We start from the raw sequence: 21242 nt of genomic DNA on the forward strand, positions 1-21242 counted from the left end.
CAGAGTACTTAAGCATGTTCTACGGCCTTAAATCCAGGATTCATACTTGAGACTTCTGGGTCAGGAGTCGTACACCCTAGCATGTTCAATTGTGGTGCATTTATGAACAAAGATTAATTACCTACATACATGGAGGAGCAGCTGTTTGATCTATGATTAGTTATTCATTTTAAAATAATTTGTGATAAAAAACAGCAATTTTCAATAAAGTTGCTCCAGATTTTTCTACTTTTATGAAAGGAGAGCTGGTTTCAGGAATAATTTAATTATGAATAAATCATAAAATACACATTAACATATTTTATTTATTTATTAAATGTTAAAATTAGAAAGGCCTACATTTATAACAAAAATGTGATGCTACATGGAAATACAATTTTTAAAGACTTCCAACACCTTCAAAAGTTAAATGCTACCACATTCAAATTTTTCAGGAATACAATGGTAATGTTAAGTAATTTAAAATATAAAACTCATAATGTAAATTTTTTATAATCAGCATTAATAAATAGATTTTACATCTAGTACAAAAATTTTTTTTTACAATTTCTTTACATTTTAAAATATTTACAGTTAAAACATGGGAAACAATTTACATGAATTTAAAAATCATTCACAAAAAAAATAATTTTTTAAACTAATTTCAAAACAAACAAAAACACACACACAGATCAAATGAACATGACTTCACATATTATAATTCTGTGGGATAAGTCACAGACATACCATATTATACAGACTTGTGATTGTGACCCAGATTAAAACTCATTTTTACAATATATAAAGGCACTCAATGTTTCTTTCTGTTTTGGCACATCATAAACCAGAATATAGAACTCCTTTCATACTTACCTGCTTTAAAATGTGTCTGATTATAAAAATGGTGGGTACTTTCCAATTACAAACGTTAGGGCCCATTATCAAGACTGCCCTAAGTCTAAACTGCCATTAAATGTACAATACAGTTATCAACTTTCTTCCCAGGTACCATTCAAGAATTTTGAATGATTTGACACCGTTTGAACTTAACTTTTTATCCAATAGTAGGCTTACATATTATGACACAAAGCCATACCCCACACACTCTAGAGCTGAAAATTCCAACAAAATTGAATGTTTTCATATTTTTTATATAAATACAAAATGTATTCAGAACCCCTATCCTCTAGTGGATGATATTTCAAGATGGCCCATGAAATAAACTACTAACTGGTCACAAGTTAAAAAGTTAGTAGCCTTTACGAAAACAAAGAATGCCAATAATGTAAACTATCTCCATGACTGCTGGAAAAGCTGAGCAGAATCCGAAGATGTACCAATACCATTGACAGGGCCACTGATCAAACAGGAAGTATGCCAAGCTTATGGCAGCACCACTGTGGGCAGCAGTTGCTGGGCAACAGGTTAAGGATTTAAATAACATTTAATTTAGTTGGCTAGAAATTTTAATACAGCTAAAATTAAATTTGAATACAAATCTATCATTCTAAAAATAACCCTGGAAATATAAAACAACAATATTGTCAAAAAATTCTATTAAATGATTTGGAAAGTTTTTTTCAGTGAAGAAAAAAGAAAACATTAGGTTAACTAAATTACCAATTTTATAAATGTGGTAATCACACAGACAGCTGTTTCATTTTTAAAAATGTAAACTTAAATGTAAAGGATACACAAAAGCCCTTGAAAAGGCATAAACATTGTGACTCCACCCATGAAGCCAACAAGCTCTACTGCAAACAAGCCAAGAGTAATTGACAGAGCTACAATCATCCTGGGAAAAGAAAAAAATGTTTTTTTTAAAAAGCAATATAACAATATTTTCATCTGGTTCATCATTTCTTTATTTATTTGAGCCATAACACTAAAGAACTCAACATTTCAAATAATAACTAAGAATTCCCAAAAAGTGACTTAGAAAATTGTGAAATATCTGTGCCATAATGTATTATTCTATTTGTTCTTACTCAACATCTTTGTCATTATACTGTGAGGTGCTGTAATTTTCTGGTAAACACATTTTTATATTTTCCTCCTGTGGAGATAAAAAAGAATTTTAAAACTATGATAGAACCAAGTCAACTGAAAAGGTGTCCTGACAAAAAAAAACTTTAATAAAAGTATCCTGGAAATAACTCTTCCCATAATTCAGATTTATAAAGGGGAAAAATAAACTAATAAAAATTAAAGTTTAATTTTTTTATTTAGTAATTATAGTTAAAAATGTACCTTCTATGTTATAATATTAAATATCGATACCTATATCATTTACGTAACTATAACCATATTCTAATGTAATGGGACGGTGTGATAGAAAGGTAGAGCATTCAACTGCTAATCCGAAAGTCTCAAGTTCAGATCCCCTGCTTGAGCCTGTACGTCAATGTACAAAGTACAGAGTCCCGAGCTCTGACGGGTACCTAATTCACGTTAAGGAAACCCTTCATACACCGAGGTCATTAATTTTTAAATAATTATTCTTGCTCCATTCATAATATAATATGACTTGAATTGAGAATCTAAAAAAAATTATCCTGAATAAACATAGCATACCCTAGTCCAAAATATGACAATAACTAGCACTAGATGAGCAATGATAGTTAAAAACCGTGCTGGGATTAATCCAGTTGACTGCATGGTGTACCTTACAAAGGAGAAAAGAAAACATTGAAGGATTACACAATAGGTGATAAGGTTACAATTTAAATTCTTTTTTAAAAACATATAACACTTTTTTTTTACATTTTCATAACTAATAGAGATGCCCAAGTTGCATAGAGAATTTGCTAAACAACATAGTACTTACTAATATAATAGTTTGTAACTTGCCTTTAAAACAACTGCTGAATCCTAAATTGAATTATGTGGAGATCAGCACAACAATAACATGGCACTATAGACGTGAGATAATTGAATGGTCATCAGTGTTTAGCACATCAAGTTTTGATTTTGTTATGCTGTATCAACTTCATTTAAACTTCATCCTGTGAGTTACCTGTGTAATAAAATATAATATTTAGTTCATATCAGGGGCGTAGCGAGGGGGGGGGGGCGGGGGTGCGGACCGCACCGGGTGACACCATTCAGGGGGGTGACACCAAGGCAAAAAATAGCAAAATATATAGAGAAAAACTCGAGGGGGGGGGGGGGTGCAAATCGAAAGTTTTAGGGGGGGGGGTGCAAATCGAAAACTCGAGGGGGGGGGGGTGCAAATCGAAAATTTGAAAGTTTGTCCCTGGGAAGGGTCTCTATGCCTCTGGGGGGGTGACACCATTAAGTGCCGCACCGGGTGACACCCGACCTCGCTACGCCACTGGTTCATATATTAATGTATAAGAAAAAGCACTATTATTACTTAATACTTATATTTTAACATTGTAGAATATAGCTAGTAGAGTCTAGATCTATATGGAAAAAAAGACAAAACAAATCCTAACATAAGAGTCTGTGTGTTAACATTACAAATAACATAGGCCTATACTAATATAGTATGTATAGTATTTATTTCTTGTGTGTAGAGTAGGCCTATAAAATACTATAAATTGATCTGAGCCCCATTGTTTATTTTAACTAAAAAAAACTAACTGTTAAGCAATATTACTGTATAGTGCATAATAATATTTATTTAGGGCCTACTAATATTTTATTATTTAATTTAAAATATGGCCTACACTACATCACTACAGGAGTACAGGAGTCAGTAGTCAGTAGGATTGAGGGCTGAGGGACACTCAAATTATTAATCTTAACGCTTTTAGGTCTAGCTAGAGTAGATCTATATCTAGATCTATATTCTATATCTACCCACCACAGATGACATAGCGAGTACTCCTTTATTTGGGACCTAACGTTTGGGTCTAGAGTAGGTAGACTAGCGTCCGTAACAACCACCAGAAATCAGATCGAAAAATTCCTTGAAGATGTTTTTTAATACATTTTCTAAAATCTAGCAACTGATAAAACATTAAAATGGTTCAAGTGTTAATCAGAAACCTGTCCATAAATAATAAAATATAGATCTATACCCTACCTTTTAAATATAGTTCCTAGATGGTAAAATATTCTAGATCTAGATATAAACGTTGATTTTTAAAATAATGATGTGTTTAGGCATGATAATTTCGAGGGTCGTTTCTTTAGCCTTGCAACTTTTTTATTTTTAAAAGGGAGAAAAGCATTAAAACCAGCCTACTACTAAGACTGCATGCCTACACATGAAGACCTAAGCCTAACTAAACTAAATCATAGCTATCTAGTATCTTGATCTATACTAGATTCTAATTCTATAGGCCCTACTAAAATCTAATCTACATAGACTATATTAACTAAAAGCTATTCTTTTTTTAAATAACTCTATTGTCGAGCTTTTTAATTTGAAATATATAACATTTTAGTAGGACGATTAAAAATAATTTAAAATATGCTTAGCCTTAACACGATCATCGGTGAAATATTCTATCTAGAGATATATGAATTTATAAATTTATACATAAAATATATAACTGTTGTCCACCACACACCCTTTGGGGTCGTCCATAAATGCCATCACACTCGTTGGGGTAGGGGGTCCGTAATGTTGTGACGGTGCGTGATGAGGGGAAGAGGGGGGGGGGGCAGTGTTTCTTCCAGACTTTTTTTCTCCGGGGAGGGGCACTTGAAAAAAATTTGGGGGGGGGGGGGGGGGGCGGTAGACTTTCTTCGGGGGGTGGGGTGGGGCGGACACTGTTAAAAGTATATATTTTCTATATAAATTATATAAATTTCATTTCGTTGGGGGGGGGGGGGGGTAGAATTTTTTCGGGGGGGGGGGGGGGGGGGGGGGGGGGGGGAGATGCCTGGAAGAAACTCTGGGGGGGGGGGGGAGTCCAGCTGGTGTAACATCATACTTTTGCATAATAAAAAAACCAATATAAGAAAAGGGAGTTTTAGCTAACGGTCAGTGGCGTAGCGAGGTCGGGTGTCACCCGGTGCGGCACTTAATGGTGTCACCCCCCCCCCCCCCAGAGGCGTAGAGTACACAACCCCCCCCCCCTTCAAACTTTCGATTTCCACATCTTAATAGATTATTTAATCACTTATGTGGAATTATCTTGGTGTCAACCCCCCCCCCCCCGTCCCCACTAAATGGTGTCACCTGGTGCGGTCCGCACCCCCCGCAAACCCCCTCGCTACGCCTCTGCTAACGGTTAAAGATAAATAATCGAGAAATATAAAAAAATATGTTCTAGTATTAGTGGTCAAAGGGAAACAAACGTGAAATATTTTTTTCTTCAGAGTTTTGATGAGGTTGCCTCGCTTAAATATTTTGAGTCAAATTTGTTTGAGGAAATGTTTATTAAATTTTTTAACACAAGCTTAATATTTACAGAGCACCATATATAATAATTTTAAATATTTCATATTTTTCTCAAAAAATATTACACTATATAGCAAAATACTCAGAGGAAACGAAAAGATTAATCTTAACTCAGCGTTATGCTAAAAACAGGAATAGTAAACTTAAAATTATTTGTATAATATGAATTAGTATATGAAATAAACTAGTAATTATATGACACGAAAACTTTTTGTTTGTTTTTTGTTGAGGAATATTAATATTATTCAGTATTTATTTATTATTTATTCATTTATTAATCCTTAAAAATATTTAAGCGAGATAATCACGACTCAACAAAAAAGCAAAATAATTTCATGTTTGTTTCCCTTTGACCAAAAATTTGCTAGTTGGTTTCTTTAAAATTAAATATTTTTTTAATTAAGCGGAGGGGCATATCCCGATCCCATACAATATACTTTATCGTATATTCTTATATAATATTAAGGGTTGGAATGACATTTTCAATGGTATCAGGCTATATAAATAAGTCCGTACATTTGTGGTAAAACTGCTCGATTTTCGAGAAAACACTAATGCTAAATCATTTAGTAAATGTTCTTAGAATGTGATTCTTTATGCTTTATCAAATTACTAACGTAGTTGTAATGACATGTGTTTGTCCAGACTACCGCCCAGATGCCCAAAGTGCTTGAATTATGAAAGCCTACAGTGTACGCTAGTCACTCTCCGTAATAGGTAGGTAAACGCCCCTCTGCGACCGTTTATGTATTGAGGGCGTCACGGATTTCTCTCCGGGGCCACCGGTTACACTACCGCATGGGCGCTGGGTACGTCCCCTGGTTCGGCTTATTCATCAAACACATTGAGCCTCTGTTTCCCTATTGTATGGTGCTCTTTAAAACGAATGTAGGCACTTTAGGGCTCAATGGGGAGCCCGCGGCGCCAATTGAACCCTGGAGTGTCTTATTCGATTTAGTGAACGATTATAGTAGCCTATCGTATCCAATGCGTATCGCACCCTTCAAAACCTACGTAAGCACCTTAGTGCTCACGGGGGAGCACGGGACGCCAAATAAAAAAAAATTGTAGACACCTTTCCAGCAGTATTCTCATCAACTCTAGAAAATTTTATCGCGATCGGATGAACGGTGTAGAGTAATGCATCAAAGACAAAATACGCCCACAGACAAACCCACAAATATGCTTTCATTTATATTTATATATAGATCAAATTGTGAAGACTTTTGAGAAATCGGTAATAAAGTACCACTTTTATTTATTGGATAGATAACCTAATTACATTCTTATACTTCATATGGAATATAAGTCAACCAAGCTGAAACGGTATGCTACTCAGGCAGTTGCAAAACTTTGAGCCTTGCCAAAAATCTCTTTTTTTAATTGTCTGCACACCTACAATATTTCCAGTATACTCCGCTACTTCCCGTATACTTTAATACTTACAGTATATATATCCAGTAAACGGCGTGTACTAGAAGGTAAAAAGCGAATAACTTGGACAGGTCGTAGGCTACAAATAATTAAATAAGGATACAAAAAAAACAGACACAAATCACGAGGGACGACAGTAATTGACTTCATGAGTCTACTGGTATCAGAGCCGGCGTTAGGAATACGGCGGGGCCTAGGGCCAACCATCCCGGCGCGGGGCCTGCTTTTTTCAATTAATTTTATATATATATATATATATATAATTATATATTATATATATATATATATATATATATATATATATATATATATATATATATATATATATATATATATATATATATATATTTATATATATATATATATATATATATATATATATATATATATATATATATATATATATATATATATATATGTGTGTGTGAGTGTGTGTGTGTATGTATAGTCCTATATAATATGCCATACACACATAAATAACACATAAATGTTTTAGAGTCTATAAGACTTAAATAACAGATGTTTACCTCTCCCACGTTTTAACCCAATGTTCTTAGTGGGTTTTTAGCGCAATTTCCATTCTGGAGAATTGCGTTTATTAACTCGTCTTTTCTGGGAATGGATGAATGGATGGGTGTATGGATGTGTGTCCGCAGCTTTAAGTCGTATCTCCTCCTCAACGAAGCAATATCGAGGACTAGTTCCAAAAGCAAATATGTTAAGCAAGTTATCAGGATGAACATAGGCCAAAAAAATTCCGGGTTTCTTTCATGGATATCCCGGAAAAGCCAAAAAACCTCGAAAAAATGCAGTTTTTGGCCCATATCTCGGCAACCAGACCACTTAGCGACTTGAAACATGTACCAATCGATTCCTGCCATAATTTACAACAATATTGCCGAAGAAAGTTTTCAAAAATATCCTTTCGTTCGGTCACAAAAATTTTTTTGAATTAATTAAAATTTGGACCGAATTAGTAGGCATTTTATCCAACCACACCACACGCGTCATCACGTTCAATAGCTGCGCCATCACGTTCAATGGCTGCGACATCACGTTCGGTAGCTAGGCGCGCAATGGTTTTTAGTCATGTTACTCTATTGTAAATAAAACATGTAAAACACTGAAAAAAAATTTAATAAAAAACGTTTTAATAACTAACCAATGGTTTTACTAACCCTGCTCTTGATTTACGCTACGACAGAGCTATTTTTAGATAACATAAGGAAATTGCGCTAAAATTGTCTCTAGACTTTTTTTAATTACTTGTTTTTCTTGCTAAGATATTTAATAACTTTTGACAGATATGTAATTCATACCAAATCACTTAAGAAAATTCAATCACCTGCCAAATAATTAGGAAAATAAAGTTGTTTAAATTGTTTGTTGATGACTAATTGTTAATATAAAAGCATGGGCATAGCGAGGGCGGGGGGGGGGGGGGGGCGGACCGCACCGGGTGACACATTTAGGGGGGGTGACACCAAGGCAAAAAAATAGCAAAACATATACAAAAAATGATAGTTCCACTTTATAAAGTGGTTAATTAGAGTGTTAAATAGTCTTTTAAGAGCAAATTTGATAAATTCCGACAAGGGTGGAAGGGGGGGGGGGCTGGTGGTGACACCATGACGTAAACCTGCTAATGATAGAGAAAACATGCTACATCAACACTTTTAACTTTCTTTAAAAAAAAATAATAATAAATCACTCTGTCTAATGCCCCTTGATATAGATCTTAAGGGCCTCTTCCCCCCCCCCCCCCCCTCATCGCCCTCTTCCCATCCCTCTGCACGCAACTGAATGTTAATTTTGTTATAGGGCTACATATACGACATCTACAACAAGAAAATCAGGACTAGCGTTCATCAGGTCACTAACTGTCTACTAAAGGCATCCCTCTGCTCACTAAAAGGACGTCTTCATCGGTCCGCATACAATAGAGTATCTTTTTACCTGTTTCCCACATTTAACATCCCATGTCAGGTCGGGGGCTAATTCTCGACCGCCATCTCCAGTCAGCTCAGGTCAAATGCCAGGCGACCGTACCCTACACAAAGGGGAGGTGTGTGACACTGTTTTTGTATTGAATTACGGCCTTTCCCAGTTCAGGTGGGTGATAACTCACTAACATCAACCATGGCCTCAGTTATAAAATTCAACAACTTCGGCATTCCACCATTTAGTTTTTCCCCATTGAATTCAGCAACAATTTATTTAAGTTTACAAACTAATTCAGATAACAATGACAGTGTTGAAGCGCGGGGCCCCTTCAGGCGCGGGGCCTAGGGCGGCCGCCCCGTTTGCCACCCCCTAACGCCGGCTCTGACTGGTATTATGCTACTCCTCCCCTCCCCCCCCCCCCCCCCCACACACGACCATACATCACAGTTCCTCTTACATTGGCACTTTTCCCGCAATTTTATTTTCACATTAGTACAAAATATATTCAATGGTTACTCCTTAACACCCCCACCCCCATTCTCACACTCACAATAAACCAGCGCACCCTCCTATTGCTGAAAATAATGTGTGGATGCTAAATCATGTTAATAATTACTGTTAAACCAACACTGGGCTGTAAGAGTTCATCCCTTTATGGCGGCCAAGTGAAGGGGAAGGGGGGGGGGGCAGTCCACACACAATCGCCTTTCGTGTATTCGCTTGGACTGAATGGGGGTCCGAAACTAATTAATGCATCTTATTGTGTTAGGCGATATATTAAGACTTAAGACAATCTCAAATAATTGAAATAATACACATTAATAAACCAACCTTATTGTGGGGCATTTTCTGATTTAATGAAAGTAACATAAGTAAAGACCATTTATTTTTACAAACAGGAGTTCTATGCTTCCTAGCGAGGGCGTAGAACAAACTCTTTTTGGTTTTAGGACCCTAAATAGTAAATAATGTTAAATGGGGGAGGGGCGCTTGGAGATAGGTCAGAATGCACGATGGCTAATTATTTTTAAAAAACAACAATTTTTGACTTTTTAAGCTCGCTGGTTTGTCAACTACTGGGCTAGGAATTTTAAATTCTGTTATAATAGCCATACAATATTTACTTCTAATATGTAGATCTTTAAGTCCAAATTCATTTATATTTTGTATGTTTGTAGATTTCTGGATTCAACTAGGCTAGCCTACAGTAAACTTAAAAGAGATTGCAGTCTGGCTTTGGTGGTTGAATTTAACTTACCTGCTACTGCTATAACATCCGGTAATACAGACGAAACAACGAAAAGTAGAAGACTCATTGACTGTTATTTCCCTACACATTCTTATACAAACAGATCTAGTCTAGAAACCTATAATATTTTCATGGCTTGCACATTAGGGCTTGATGAATAAAATGTCTTATACAGGTAACTTTTTTTTATGTTTTGTCAGTAAAAAGTCTCTAGATCTACCTTTCTAAAATTATTTTTAAAAAAAAGAACTGATGATCTGGCTGGATTCTGCAGTTTCAATTTACTCACGCAGACTTACGTCTAGTCTACTGAAAGTAGTAGAAGTAAGCCTTAGTAAGCGTTCATCTGTGTCAATGACCTCACAATTCTAAGGCTCGTATACATTTTACAAGAAGTGGAAGTTGTGGTCAGCACCTATGCACAGCTGCTTTTGTTACCCTCGTTAGTCAGCAGGCTGCAGGTTACCCATCAGAGTTGGGCGAACTCAGACTTGAGCCCGGAATACAAACCTGAGACTTTTGTGTTTGCTGTCTAATTAGGCCGTTCGATTCACAGCTTCCGGATTTGTTGTTTTGAAGCCATCTCACGGCTCATGCGCTTACCAAAAATGGCGACCAGTTTCGCTTTCACTAATGGGTAGAGGGATAAAACTAATGATTACGAAGCCATCGTTAATTTTAGAAATCGGAATTATCTGTTTCTATTTAAGTCTGTTAATTAAGAATTGTCGGATCTACTTTTTGGCCTAATTTCTTTGTCTCGCAAGCGGCGCCTTAGTGAAAGTAGCTCTATATAAATTATAATTCTCATCTTTCGAATCAAATAACTCTAAAATTCCCCGTTTATAATAAACCAGGCTATGTGTATATGAAACTTGAAAGTATCAATTTTACACACATTACAATTAAGTGGTAATAACTTATGGTCGGTATGAGATGTGGTCCGTTCAAGTAATAATGCCATTTTATTATAATCTTTTTTGGTGAACACGAGGCGCGGGAAAATGTGTGCAGCGCAAGAATCCAATCATTTGGCTAGGTTTATAACTGTTTTTTTTATATCACACCTAAAAATAGAGTGTGCTTGGTATACTTACCCTTTATCAATTTTAAAAGCATAGCATGCTGATTGTGAACAAATAGTCATAAAACACAGAAATAAAAAGATACAATGCGATGTGCCACACCCGGGTCACACCCCCTCAAGAAAACACGTGTTTATTAAGCTGTTTATCTCACTTTACAACAGTAATTAAAATTAATTGTCAAATTTTTATTACTTATCTATATATATAATTCTCTTCTGGGAGACGCTAGAAAACAAGCTGTAAACGCGCTCCCTACCATCCCCACCCCTACATGGTCTTAGTGAGCTGTGGTTCACGCTATGTTTACCTTCGTGGAGTCGGGTTTAGTGACGGCTATTAGGGGCAGATAATTTAGTTTCAAACGATTTTAAACGTTGGGGGGGGGGGGGGGGGGGGGGGTTATGGTCCTTAACGAGCTACTTATAGTGTTTTAAAGAAATATTTTCAGTGTCAGCGTTGGTACTGTCGAATTCACAAATTATGAATTACTGAAAAGTAGAAAAAACAACAACTAAATAGCGGCATATGTTATGCCACGGTCCAGCTCGTTGGGTAATATTAAGCACATGTTTACTAATAGTTTAAAAAAAAACATAAGTAAATTCTGTTTTAATGAAGGTCACAGGTCAAATATTTTTTCCTTCAGTCAAGTTCAGTGGAGGGTGCCACAGGCTGACCTGACTTTGGAATTTTTTTCAGTAATAATGACTTTGCACAGAAAGTTAATATATGCTAAATTGGCTTAGTTTATTAGTGTGCTAGCTATTATTGATACTTTTTTAAATTAAAAAATCATTTTGAAATTGTCAACAAAATGCCTAGTCTAATGCTCTACCACTAGGTCACAACGTCCCCAGATCTAGACTCTATTGAAGAGTCTAAATACTAAATGTAGACCTATAAACTTAAACTAAACTGTACTTTTGTTTTTTTTACTTTTATTGACCGATCAAGAAATTAGTGAGCAGAGATTTAATAATAAAAATAAAAACTAGGGTTTAGGCCTAAAAATATAGGCCCTAGGCTGGATGGCACATAATATTTTTGCCTATGCACATATCCTTCTGCTAACAATTAACTGAGTCTTGTGGTCAAGCTGTTGCATTTGAGGCGGCTTTGTCAAGAGTAGTAGGTTCACATCCAATTGGGATCTTTTTATATAAGGGTGGGAGGAGGGGCTACTTTTTTATGTGTTTCGCTTTTTGTGATTTTGTTGTTTTTTTTTATATTTTTTAAATGTAGGCCTAAAGGATAATTATTATTAAATGGTTGCGAGCTTAATAATTCTGAAAAATTAGGCTAAAAACTAATAATAATAAATTTTACTAAATAGCAGTAAATGGTCCAGTCAAACCTTTGGCAAATGAGGCTCAATAGCTGGGGACAGCAACCAATCGTGGAGAGAAAGCTCCAAAATCAAACAAATGCTGCCTTGTAGTAGTTTGTTCTTGGATGGACAAAGGCTATTGAAACAAAATCCAGAAAGAAGCAACCAAATGTTTTTTTTAATTTATTCAGTACAAAGATATCTGTTAATATTAAGACAGAAGATATTAGCCTAAGTGGAATTATAGGATTATTTTTAAAGGATATTTTGGACTTTTCCGGAGTGATATATTTAAAATAACTAATCATAAACTTATAAATTATATATTCTTTTGGGGCTGCATGTTAGATTTAATGAGGAACCTTTCATTATAAACCTGTATTTAAGAAAAATTAAAACCCCCAAAAAAAATCATTTTTCCTAGCACAAGATAGAAAAACGTCTATTAACCTGCATCAAAATAATACCAAATTTGGACAAGACTCAAACAATTGCATTATTACAGTGAGGGCACCCTTTATGGTCAAAACCGACATTTCAGATTGAGCCAAAGCCATTTTCTGGGGTCAGAGGTCACTTCCGCTTTGCAGCTAGAAGCCACCATTGATTAGGCTCAATTTAATGATTTAATTTAAAGCAATGTAGATCTATATGATAACTTGGGATCTCTGTTAAATCAATAAGACCCTAAATTTAATTGTGCACCAAGGCTATGGAAACAAATCCAGAAAGAAAAACAGGCTAAAGTCTTGAGACAATAGGCTTTATGCCACATAACATGTTGAAACGTAATATTTAATTGTATTGGTGGAGATCCCCTCTAATATTATGCTATTAAGAACAAAGAAGATAAATAAGAATAAAAAATTAATTAAAATTATATCAAGAACTTGTTCAATTAAATACACAATTCTTTTACTTGAAGGTTAATAATCTAAAACATAAAAGCTTACTAATTTTCAGTTTTACAGTGTTTATGAATGAAGAAAAAAAAATATAATTTTTTTTCATAACTGTAATACTTGAATATTTTCAGGTTATCAGACTGCATTGAATGAAACATACTCTTCCTACAATCAGCAGTATGATTCTAGCCACTATAATAATGAACCTCAAACTGGACAGTACCCATTATCCTCTTCTGGACAGTATGATTATGGATACTCAACTGACCCATATTCCCAGTCATCAGGTAATTGCTATGCAATAAACTTTGTTGGTTATTTATCTTTAAATTGATTTAAAGTAAATAATACTAATATTAATCCATTGCTAGACATGGAACATCGATAAATATATATATATTTTTTACTGTTCTATTAACGATAAATTTTCAATTCCAGCCCCGCCCTCCGTGACTTACACTCCATATGTTACCACCACCCAACCTACAAGCTACCCTCCTTTCTCATATAACCAAGAAGTTGAAAAAGTGGAACAACCACCTCAAGTCTCTGCTCCATACAACAGTTCCATGGGTGGATTTCAAATAGAGCCTTCGAACTATCTTGAAAATCCTCCCCAACAAAATAATCTCACAACTACTGAGTTTACTCAGTATCCATATCAACGAAGTGACTATGCACAGCCTCCTCGGTCATTTCAGAATCCTCCAACACAAACAGAACCATATAGCAACAGATATGATTACCAAGAAACCTCTTATAAGCCACCTGGCTGGAATCGTGAAGATCAGTTTAATGACCCTTCCTATTCATCAGGTGCTTATTTTGAGGGAGTGACAAAAGATGCTGATTATGGACAAAAAAGAAAAGGATCCTATGAAAATAGAGAGTTCATTCCATCTGACAGTTATTCCAAAGTCAATGACAGCTATTTACAAAACAATACATATTCTGGCAATGGACTACTAAATATTGAATTTCAACAGCCAGATGTTGTGCCTCTTAATAGACACCAAGAATATCCTGACTATACTGGTTCTGTCAATTCTAAATTTACTCCAATGTCAGATAGAGTAGGCAGAAATTTTGAACAAAACTATACACCTGGAAGAGGAGGAAGCTTTAACAACTTGAAATATCAAAGACGAAACATTAGTGGCAATATGCAGGATATATTGCATGATGATATTAATATAGGGAACATGAGAAACAACCAGTATTGTGATGAAGGAAATGGTCCAGACAATGTGGTGTATTCTACACCAATCCCTCAGAATATGGGCAATTTTAGAAACTCTGGATCCCATATACATTCTAAAAGAGGAGCCCGTGGACAATCCGGACGGATGACAAGTTCTAGAGGTTTGGGAAAACATCAAAATACTAATAAAAAAGTCTTTGATGCTCGAAATCGTTTAAATGAAGTTAGATCTTTAGCAGCTGTTGCAGGTAAAACAAATAATAAACAGACCAAAAATAAAAATACTCCAAAAGTCAAGCAAGAGGTGTTTAAAACTCCATCCCGTCCACAAGATAGATTGTTGAATGAAATTGCTGAAAAAGAATTGGCAAAGAATCAAGGAAAAGTAAAGGCAGAAGAAAAGCTTAAAATTTCTGAAGTTGAAAAAAATAAAATATCAGCTTTAGAACAGTTTAAAAATGAAGAAGAGATGAGGAAAAAGTTGGCAGATGAAGCAGTTAAAGCGGCACCCCCAAGTAAACCTCCAGAAACCCCTGAAGAAATAGCTAGAGAGGAAGAAATTCAAAGAAAGATTCGTGAATCTGTGGTTATTATAAAACCTGAACAGGAAATTGCACTTTTAAAAGATGACCCAAGCAGAGATGTTGAAATGCCTGAAGAGCTAAGAGTTTTACTGAAAACGTTGACCACTGATTATCTTTGTAAACTTTGCAGTGTGCGCATAGTAGGTCCACACATGGCTGCGATGCACTACAATGGAAAAAACCATCTTAAAAAACTGAGAAACTTTGTTCAGACAAATGGGCGCTCTGCAGGTTTTAATATGGAAACAATAGAACAAACAGATGATTCAAATAAAGAAACTTCCAAAGGTGCTGAATCAAAAAAGGAAATTGTAGAAATAACGGTAAAAAGAAATATTGAAATTAAATTCTACAGTTTTTATTTTACATTTTAAAATACTGTATACCATAAATATTAAATTTACACATGCAGAATAGGATTTATGCTAGAAATGTTTAGTCCAACAAGAGGATTTAATTTAAATAGGATGTCAGCATTATTGTAAATATAATGATGTGTAGTTTATCATCCAGTATTGAAAAAAAAAATTTAATTACCTGGTACTAAAAAAATAGCTAATAAAGCTTAACAAATTTTGAGTAAAGCTTTAAAAAATAATTCTTTATAAAGTTGAAATCTGTAGTTACTTTTATTGGTCTTAGCTGGTTTGAATTAAACAATAACCTGTCACATTTCTCATTATGATTTTCTATTTTGTTACATCCTTTATATATTTAAAAGCTTTATAAATTTTATTTTGGAGCAAATGTAATTTTTAAAATTTTAAATATGTAAACTAAAAATTGTTTTTCAATCATATAGCAGTCAGGAAAATATTTAAATTTGCTGAAATATTGGTTATAAAAAATAGGTTATTACTTTCATGCACAATCCACAAATATTTTTTTCATTTATACATTTCACTGTCCATAATTTTAGGTTATAACACATTTTTGTTATTTTCATTATTTTCTTTTTAATTATTGTAATTAATGTAACTGCTGTCTATAATATATACTTTAAAACTACTTATAATAATTGATATACTGACATTCTAATAACTTCTTTAAATTAACAGGATATGTCACATACATTTGTCAAATTTCATCTAAATTATTAACACTTTCTCTTTTAAAACAGGATATAGACGAAAACAAATACTGTAAAGTGTGTAAGGTATCATTTTCTCAAGATAGCCAAGCTGAGATGCACTACAAGGGAAAAAATCATGCCAAGAAACTCAGAAATATTGGCGCTTCAAATGGGTAGGTTAAGAAACGCTCCCTTTTGTTTTATTTATATGACTTAGTAATTAGTCCTATAACAAAACTTTTAAAGATTTTTCTTTTCATCTCCAAAATAGACCTGATGTATTTGAGTGCAAAATTTGTTGTGTAACTGTAACTGCCCAAGAGCATTTAACAGCTCACCTTAATGGTGCACGTCATAAGCTTCAGGTCAGAAAACTAGACAGCAACGAGAATTTTAGAGGTAAGAGGAAAATTTCATCAATGTTGTGTAACATTCTACCTTACTTTTGGATATTTTTTCTCCAACAAAAATTGTTTATTTATAGACAAGTTATTATTTGTTCAGGAAATTTTCGAGGTAGGGGCAGGGGAGGACTTGGATCTTGGACTAAAGGTAAAAGACCAAAAACAGAGGAAAATGAAAGTGGGGGCTGGAAACAGCCTCTAGAACCTCCCCAGAGAGGCAGAGGGATGAGAGGAAGGTTAGTAAAATATTCCATACTGGAAGAAATTTTGAAATTTCATTTACCCGTAGTAATCCTTACATTGCATTTACATTTAGAAGTATGAAGAATTTTATCTACTTTTATTTACATATACAAGATATGTTGCATATACATGAAACATGTTTTGAGTCACTGAAGACAGAATTACATTACACATCTGATCTTAATAAAACTGAATAATTTTGCTTAAGTTAATATATTAACGTAATATTTTTGCCTTACTAAGCATTTTGTCAGTTTTTCTTGCACTGATGTTGAAATTTTGTTTAAATATTTAAAACGAGCCGACCCGCGGCGTATCATACGCCGCTATTTAGTTGTTTTATTTTCTACTTTTCAGTAATTCATAATTTGTGAATTCGATAGTACCAATGCTGCCACTGAAAATATTTGCTTTAAAACACTAAACCCCCCCCCCCCCCACGTTAAAGCAGCCTCCTCTTAGTTACCTCCTCTAAGTTTAAAATCGTTTCAAACTAAATTATCTGCCCCTAATAGCCGTCACCAAACCCGTCTCTATGATTGTAAAATGTAAACAGAGTGAACACCGCTCACCAGATCATGTGGGGGTGATAGTGATAGAGAGGAAGAGAGGGGACTGCAAAGGCGCGCTTGCAGCTTGTTTTCTAACTGATCCCAGAAGAGAATTATATATATAGATACTTTGAGTTGTGTACATTTTATCCATGCTTGTTTCACTGTTTTAATTTTTGTGAATTAAATTAAAGCATAATTTAAGAGGCTGAACATTTTTTTAAATAAATTGGATCAAATAAATCCTATTAGTTCAGCAAGGTAACAAATTGTAAATAAAGCACTAGACCATAAGCTGTACTTAGAGAATGTAACAAAAACACAGTGTGACAATACAACAAATCAATATACCACCATAAGATTCTATACAATACACAATATAAAATTCCTAACACTGATTTATATGCGGTGAAATGCGCATGACTGCATAAAGTGATTTATTAAAGATATATTTAACTTTTTCAGAGCTCATTTCCGTGGTGGTAATCGAGGAAGAGGCCTTAGTGAAGGTATTAAAGAAATATTATAATCTAGCCATTTTTTTTATTACTAATGTTAAATTTTAACCCTTTCTCCTTTTTGTGTTAAATAACTACTAGCGTTTTTGTTACATACGAGTTATGTTATAACCTAACCTATAATAAAAATTCCTTTTGCACTTTTTAAAAAGGTTTCAAGCAACAGGGTGCTCCCATTGATGGAGGACTTCAGTTTCCTGAATTTGATGGTCCATCTTTCAATAAACGCAGACGGTTTTAAAATTTAATCATGGTTGCTGTTTCATTTGATTAATAGGGAAATTCAGTACACAAAAGACGCCATTAATACATTTGAAAACGTTTCATTTAAAAATCACAGTTGCAGTTTGTAATTTTAATTTAAGAATATTTTTACATTTTTGTGATGTTTATCAGAAACTATTTAAATTTATTTTGTAAATTTTTTTTTTTTTTGTAAAGTTTTGATTGAACTTTTAATTGGATCATGAAATATTTCAAACAAATTACGAAATATCCTTTTAAATCCAGCTTTTTTAAATCATTTTTTACTAGCAATGACAAATGTAGTGCTTGGTTTCTAAGCAAAACTCATTTAATTTATTAATTGTGCAAAAAAAATAATTGAAATAATTATTTTAAAAATATTGTTTTAAGCTTTATTATATCTATATGTAAAACGGAAATTGTTGAGTAAACACCTATTTTATTATAGCTTTTAAATTTTAAAAAATAACGTACCAAAACATTTTATTATATAATAAAATATGTGAATTTTGAGAGATTATATTGATGAATTTCTAAATATCTTTCAGTATTATTATTTGATGAATTTGTCAATGACTTGAATTACCACAGTACATGTCCCTGTAAAAAAAACATTGACTTAACTAACAACTTATTTCTGATAATAAATGTGAATGTTGTATGTAAATTCCTGGAGATTATACCCAATCTTTGTGACTTTGATTTGCAGAGTGTAGACATAGGGCTTCTGGTTGTAGAGGATATTTTATGACTAAAAAACATGAGGGTTCAGTTTTTTCTCATGTGGTAAACAAAATACCCCTGGAAATAAAGACAAAACAAAGTAAACTTGGTGTCTACTTAAGTCTCATTTTCTTATTGCTGAATGTCGTTTTAATTTAATAGAGTTTTTTTTTTTTGCTAGTTTTGGTTATATTTTAAAATAGTGCAAGTTTTTAACTAACAACACAAGTTGCCTATTTATTATCATTACATTTTCTCCTATTTCATATTTAGCATTCAACTAACTATAGGCCTATATTTCCTGAAAATGTTGCACTTAAATTTAAAACAAATCTTACAGTCCAACCATTGGTTATTAATTTTAAAATGAAAGAGAGATAAAACATGTATTTTAATTATTAATTTTCTTTTTACTTGTCATTGTGTATGGGGAGTAACATAATGTTATATAACTGTAAATATTGAAGTACCTTCCTACTTGCTAGATGAAACATTTCCTATTAATATAATGATGACTGTGTTTGCTTGAATATATGTGCTGTTTTCTTGTCCTGTGTTGGGTATACTGCTGTGTACATGCTATATTCATATTTTAGTTCTCATGGTATATTCCAGAAGATGTTAAGTGTAGATTATTAGCTTGTGCACTGTTAACTTTTCAATGTTTCTCTGTTTTCATTTTTTAAACTTTGAGGTGACATAATTTAATTTGTTTTTGGATAGTGTATGTGTTCAATTAAAATCTAGATTAGAATACCACCAAAATAATATGGTCCATTCATCTTCTGTCACTTTTTGAATTGCAGTCTAATTAATTTTCATCAGAAAATAAATGGTAGGCGTTTCGACTGTTTAATAAAACACTGTTCAGCAGTGTTCTCTTTCCTTTCCCTGTATTTTCTTTGAATTCTTAACATTGTTAATATTTAATTTAAAAACCTGAACTAACACAGTCTTGTATAGATAGAGAATATCAACTTTTTAGGTTTTAGAATTAATTATTTTTAGGGTCTGCCACTATTTTAAGCAATATCTGCTTATCATCAACTATATTTTGTAGTACACTATTGGTTTTAATTTGGTTTTGATACACTAAGCTGTTATACTAAGCTGTTTTACCATTTTTAAACAAAAATCACAAATTTTTTTTCAATGAATTGAAAAGAGACATGTTTGTTAAATAAAGTATGGGCCTGGAGCAAGTTGCAGACCACTAACATAAATGAATTGACGCAAATAATGAAACTGGCATGGATTGTTTAATCTTTATTTCCTCAGATAGTAAACTCATATTTGGAAACTGCAATGAGGAAGAATTATTGTCTCTATTTGGGATAGATCCGGCTAAGAAATACAAGTTTGACCTGGCCAACTTTAGAACACCCAGTGGGGGACTGTATTGTTCTACGTGTGACATCGCCATGGTGGAGGAACCTCAGTTCTTGCTGCACCTAGGTAGTAGAACACACCATGATAAAGTGTTTGGGAGGAAACCAAGCAAAAAGATTGAAATGTGTGATATAAGCAATGCACCCTCTTTTAGAGGAGATTAAAGGTTTTAACTGCCTACGTTGACCTGTATAGTAGTATAACACAGCGTTTACACTTGCGAAATGTATACCATACACGACTAGAGGAAGAAAAAAACTATCATTTGTATCAGAAAATGGGGGGTGGGGGGGGGGGGGCTACTCAATCATTGAGAAGTTGTTTTTTTAGACCTATGGACCTATGAATACATGTCGCAAATGTAAATGTGGTGTGACTTTACTTATGTTAGTGTCTCCAACCAATTTATATTATACCTTTAGTTTAAATGATTTAAACTTTTATTGTATAAGTAGTTATTCATATCCATGTTGAACTTATTGTTTTTGCATTACACATCCATGTTTTTAGTTTGATCATTTATAGCTACTGTTATAAAAAAATGTCTCTTAATTTTGTTATATCTTACCTAGATGGAATACAAAAATCTAATTTAAATTAATGAAATGGTTATTTTAGTGTTATTATAAGAAGTAGAAGAAATATTATATTTAAAAATCCTTGTTTTGTTCTTTAAGTTTAAAAGTACTGTTGTTAATGTATTTGTGGATACATTAAAGTTTACCCATTTTTTTATTTTCATTTTATTTCTGATACATATCTATTTCACCATTGAGTAATAAAAGGTAAATCTAAAAAAAAAAAACAATATCTCAGTGAATGGACTTATTAATCAATTCGTAAATGACTGATATCAGTTTTACAATGCAGTGTTCAAGTTCTTCTAGACTACCCACTCAGTACCCACTGAGCGGTTTTTGCAATCTTAGGCCAGACGCCACCAAAGCAGAGTTTCTTCCAAGCATCTCTTCGAGCTTCCCCCCCCCCCCCCCCCCCCCCCCCGGAGAA

At 33.8% G+C, this 21242-nt stretch overlaps 2 protein-coding genes across 4 annotated transcripts; one reads left to right on the plus strand and one right to left on the minus strand.

Moving 5' to 3' along the window:
- Positions 1–804: 804 nt before the first annotated feature.
- Positions 805–4142, minus strand: LOC131949323 (transmembrane protein 107). 2 transcript variants are annotated; one of them, XM_059311154.1, is made up of 6 exons: positions 4031–4142; positions 2830–2995; positions 2554–2644; positions 1968–2035; positions 1674–1774; positions 805–1392 (listed from the first exon to the last, which is right to left on the minus strand). In XM_059311154.1, exons 3-6 carry the CDS (start codon positions 2635–2637, stop codon positions 1229–1231), a joined length of 417 nt encoding a protein of 138 aa, XP_059167137.1. In that variant the 5' UTR covers positions 2638–2644; positions 2830–2995; positions 4031–4142; the 3' UTR covers positions 805–1228. The 2 variants fall into 2 exon arrangements, with proteins under 2 accessions (XP_059167137.1, XP_059167138.1); XM_059311155.1 differs by having other exon boundaries at positions 2807–2995.
- Positions 4143–9997: 5855 nt separating this feature from the next.
- Positions 9998–20968, plus strand: LOC131949331 (uncharacterized). Of its 2 annotated transcripts, none has more exons than XM_059311171.1 (8): positions 9998–10158; positions 13435–13590; positions 13742–15411; positions 16209–16333; positions 16432–16559; positions 16665–16800; positions 17824–17867; positions 20124–20968. In XM_059311171.1, exons 1-8 carry the CDS (start codon positions 10137–10139, stop codon positions 20396–20398), a joined length of 2556 nt encoding a protein of 851 aa, XP_059167154.1. In that variant the 5' UTR covers positions 9998–10136; the 3' UTR covers positions 20399–20968. The 2 variants fall into 2 exon arrangements, with proteins under 2 accessions (XP_059167154.1, XP_059167155.1); XM_059311172.1 differs by lacking the exon at positions 20124–20968 and adding an exon at positions 18029–19231.
- The last annotated feature ends 274 nt before the right edge of the window (positions 20969–21242 follow it).

This window comes from Physella acuta, unplaced genomic scaffold (genome assembly GCF_028476545.2).
Source record: "Physella acuta isolate Inbredline_101_S28 unplaced genomic scaffold, ASM2847654v3 ptg000689l, whole genome shotgun sequence".
NCBI classification, from domain to species: Eukaryota; Metazoa; Mollusca; class Gastropoda; family Physidae; genus Physella; species Physella acuta.

What these genes read in the sequence shown, in the direction of transcription:
- LOC131949323 (XM_059311154.1), bottom strand. Translation starts at nt 2,637, where the DNA reads ATGCAGTCAACTGGATTAATCCCAGCACGGTTTTTAACTATCATTGCT. An exon ending in TTGTCATATTTTGGACTAGG is followed by an intron (nt 2,036 to 2,553) that starts GTATGCTATGTT and finishes TTATCTCCACAG; the next exon opens with GAGGAAAATATAAAAATGTG. An exon ending in GCCTTTTCAAGGGCTTTTGT is followed by an intron (nt 1,393 to 1,673) that starts GTATCCTTTACA and finishes CCTGTTGCCCAG; the next exon opens with CAACTGCTGCCCACAGTGGT.
- LOC131949331 (XM_059311171.1), top strand. Translation starts at nt 10,137, where the DNA reads ATGAATAAAATGTCTTATACAG. An exon ending in GAATAAAATGTCTTATACAG is followed by an intron (nt 10,159 to 13,434) that starts GTAACTTTTTTT and finishes GAATATTTTCAG; the next exon opens with GTTATCAGACTGCATTGAAT. An exon ending in CAGCAACGAGAATTTTAGAG is followed by an intron (nt 16,560 to 16,664) that starts GTAAGAGGAAAA and finishes TTATTTGTTCAG; the next exon opens with GAAATTTTCGAGGTAGGGGC.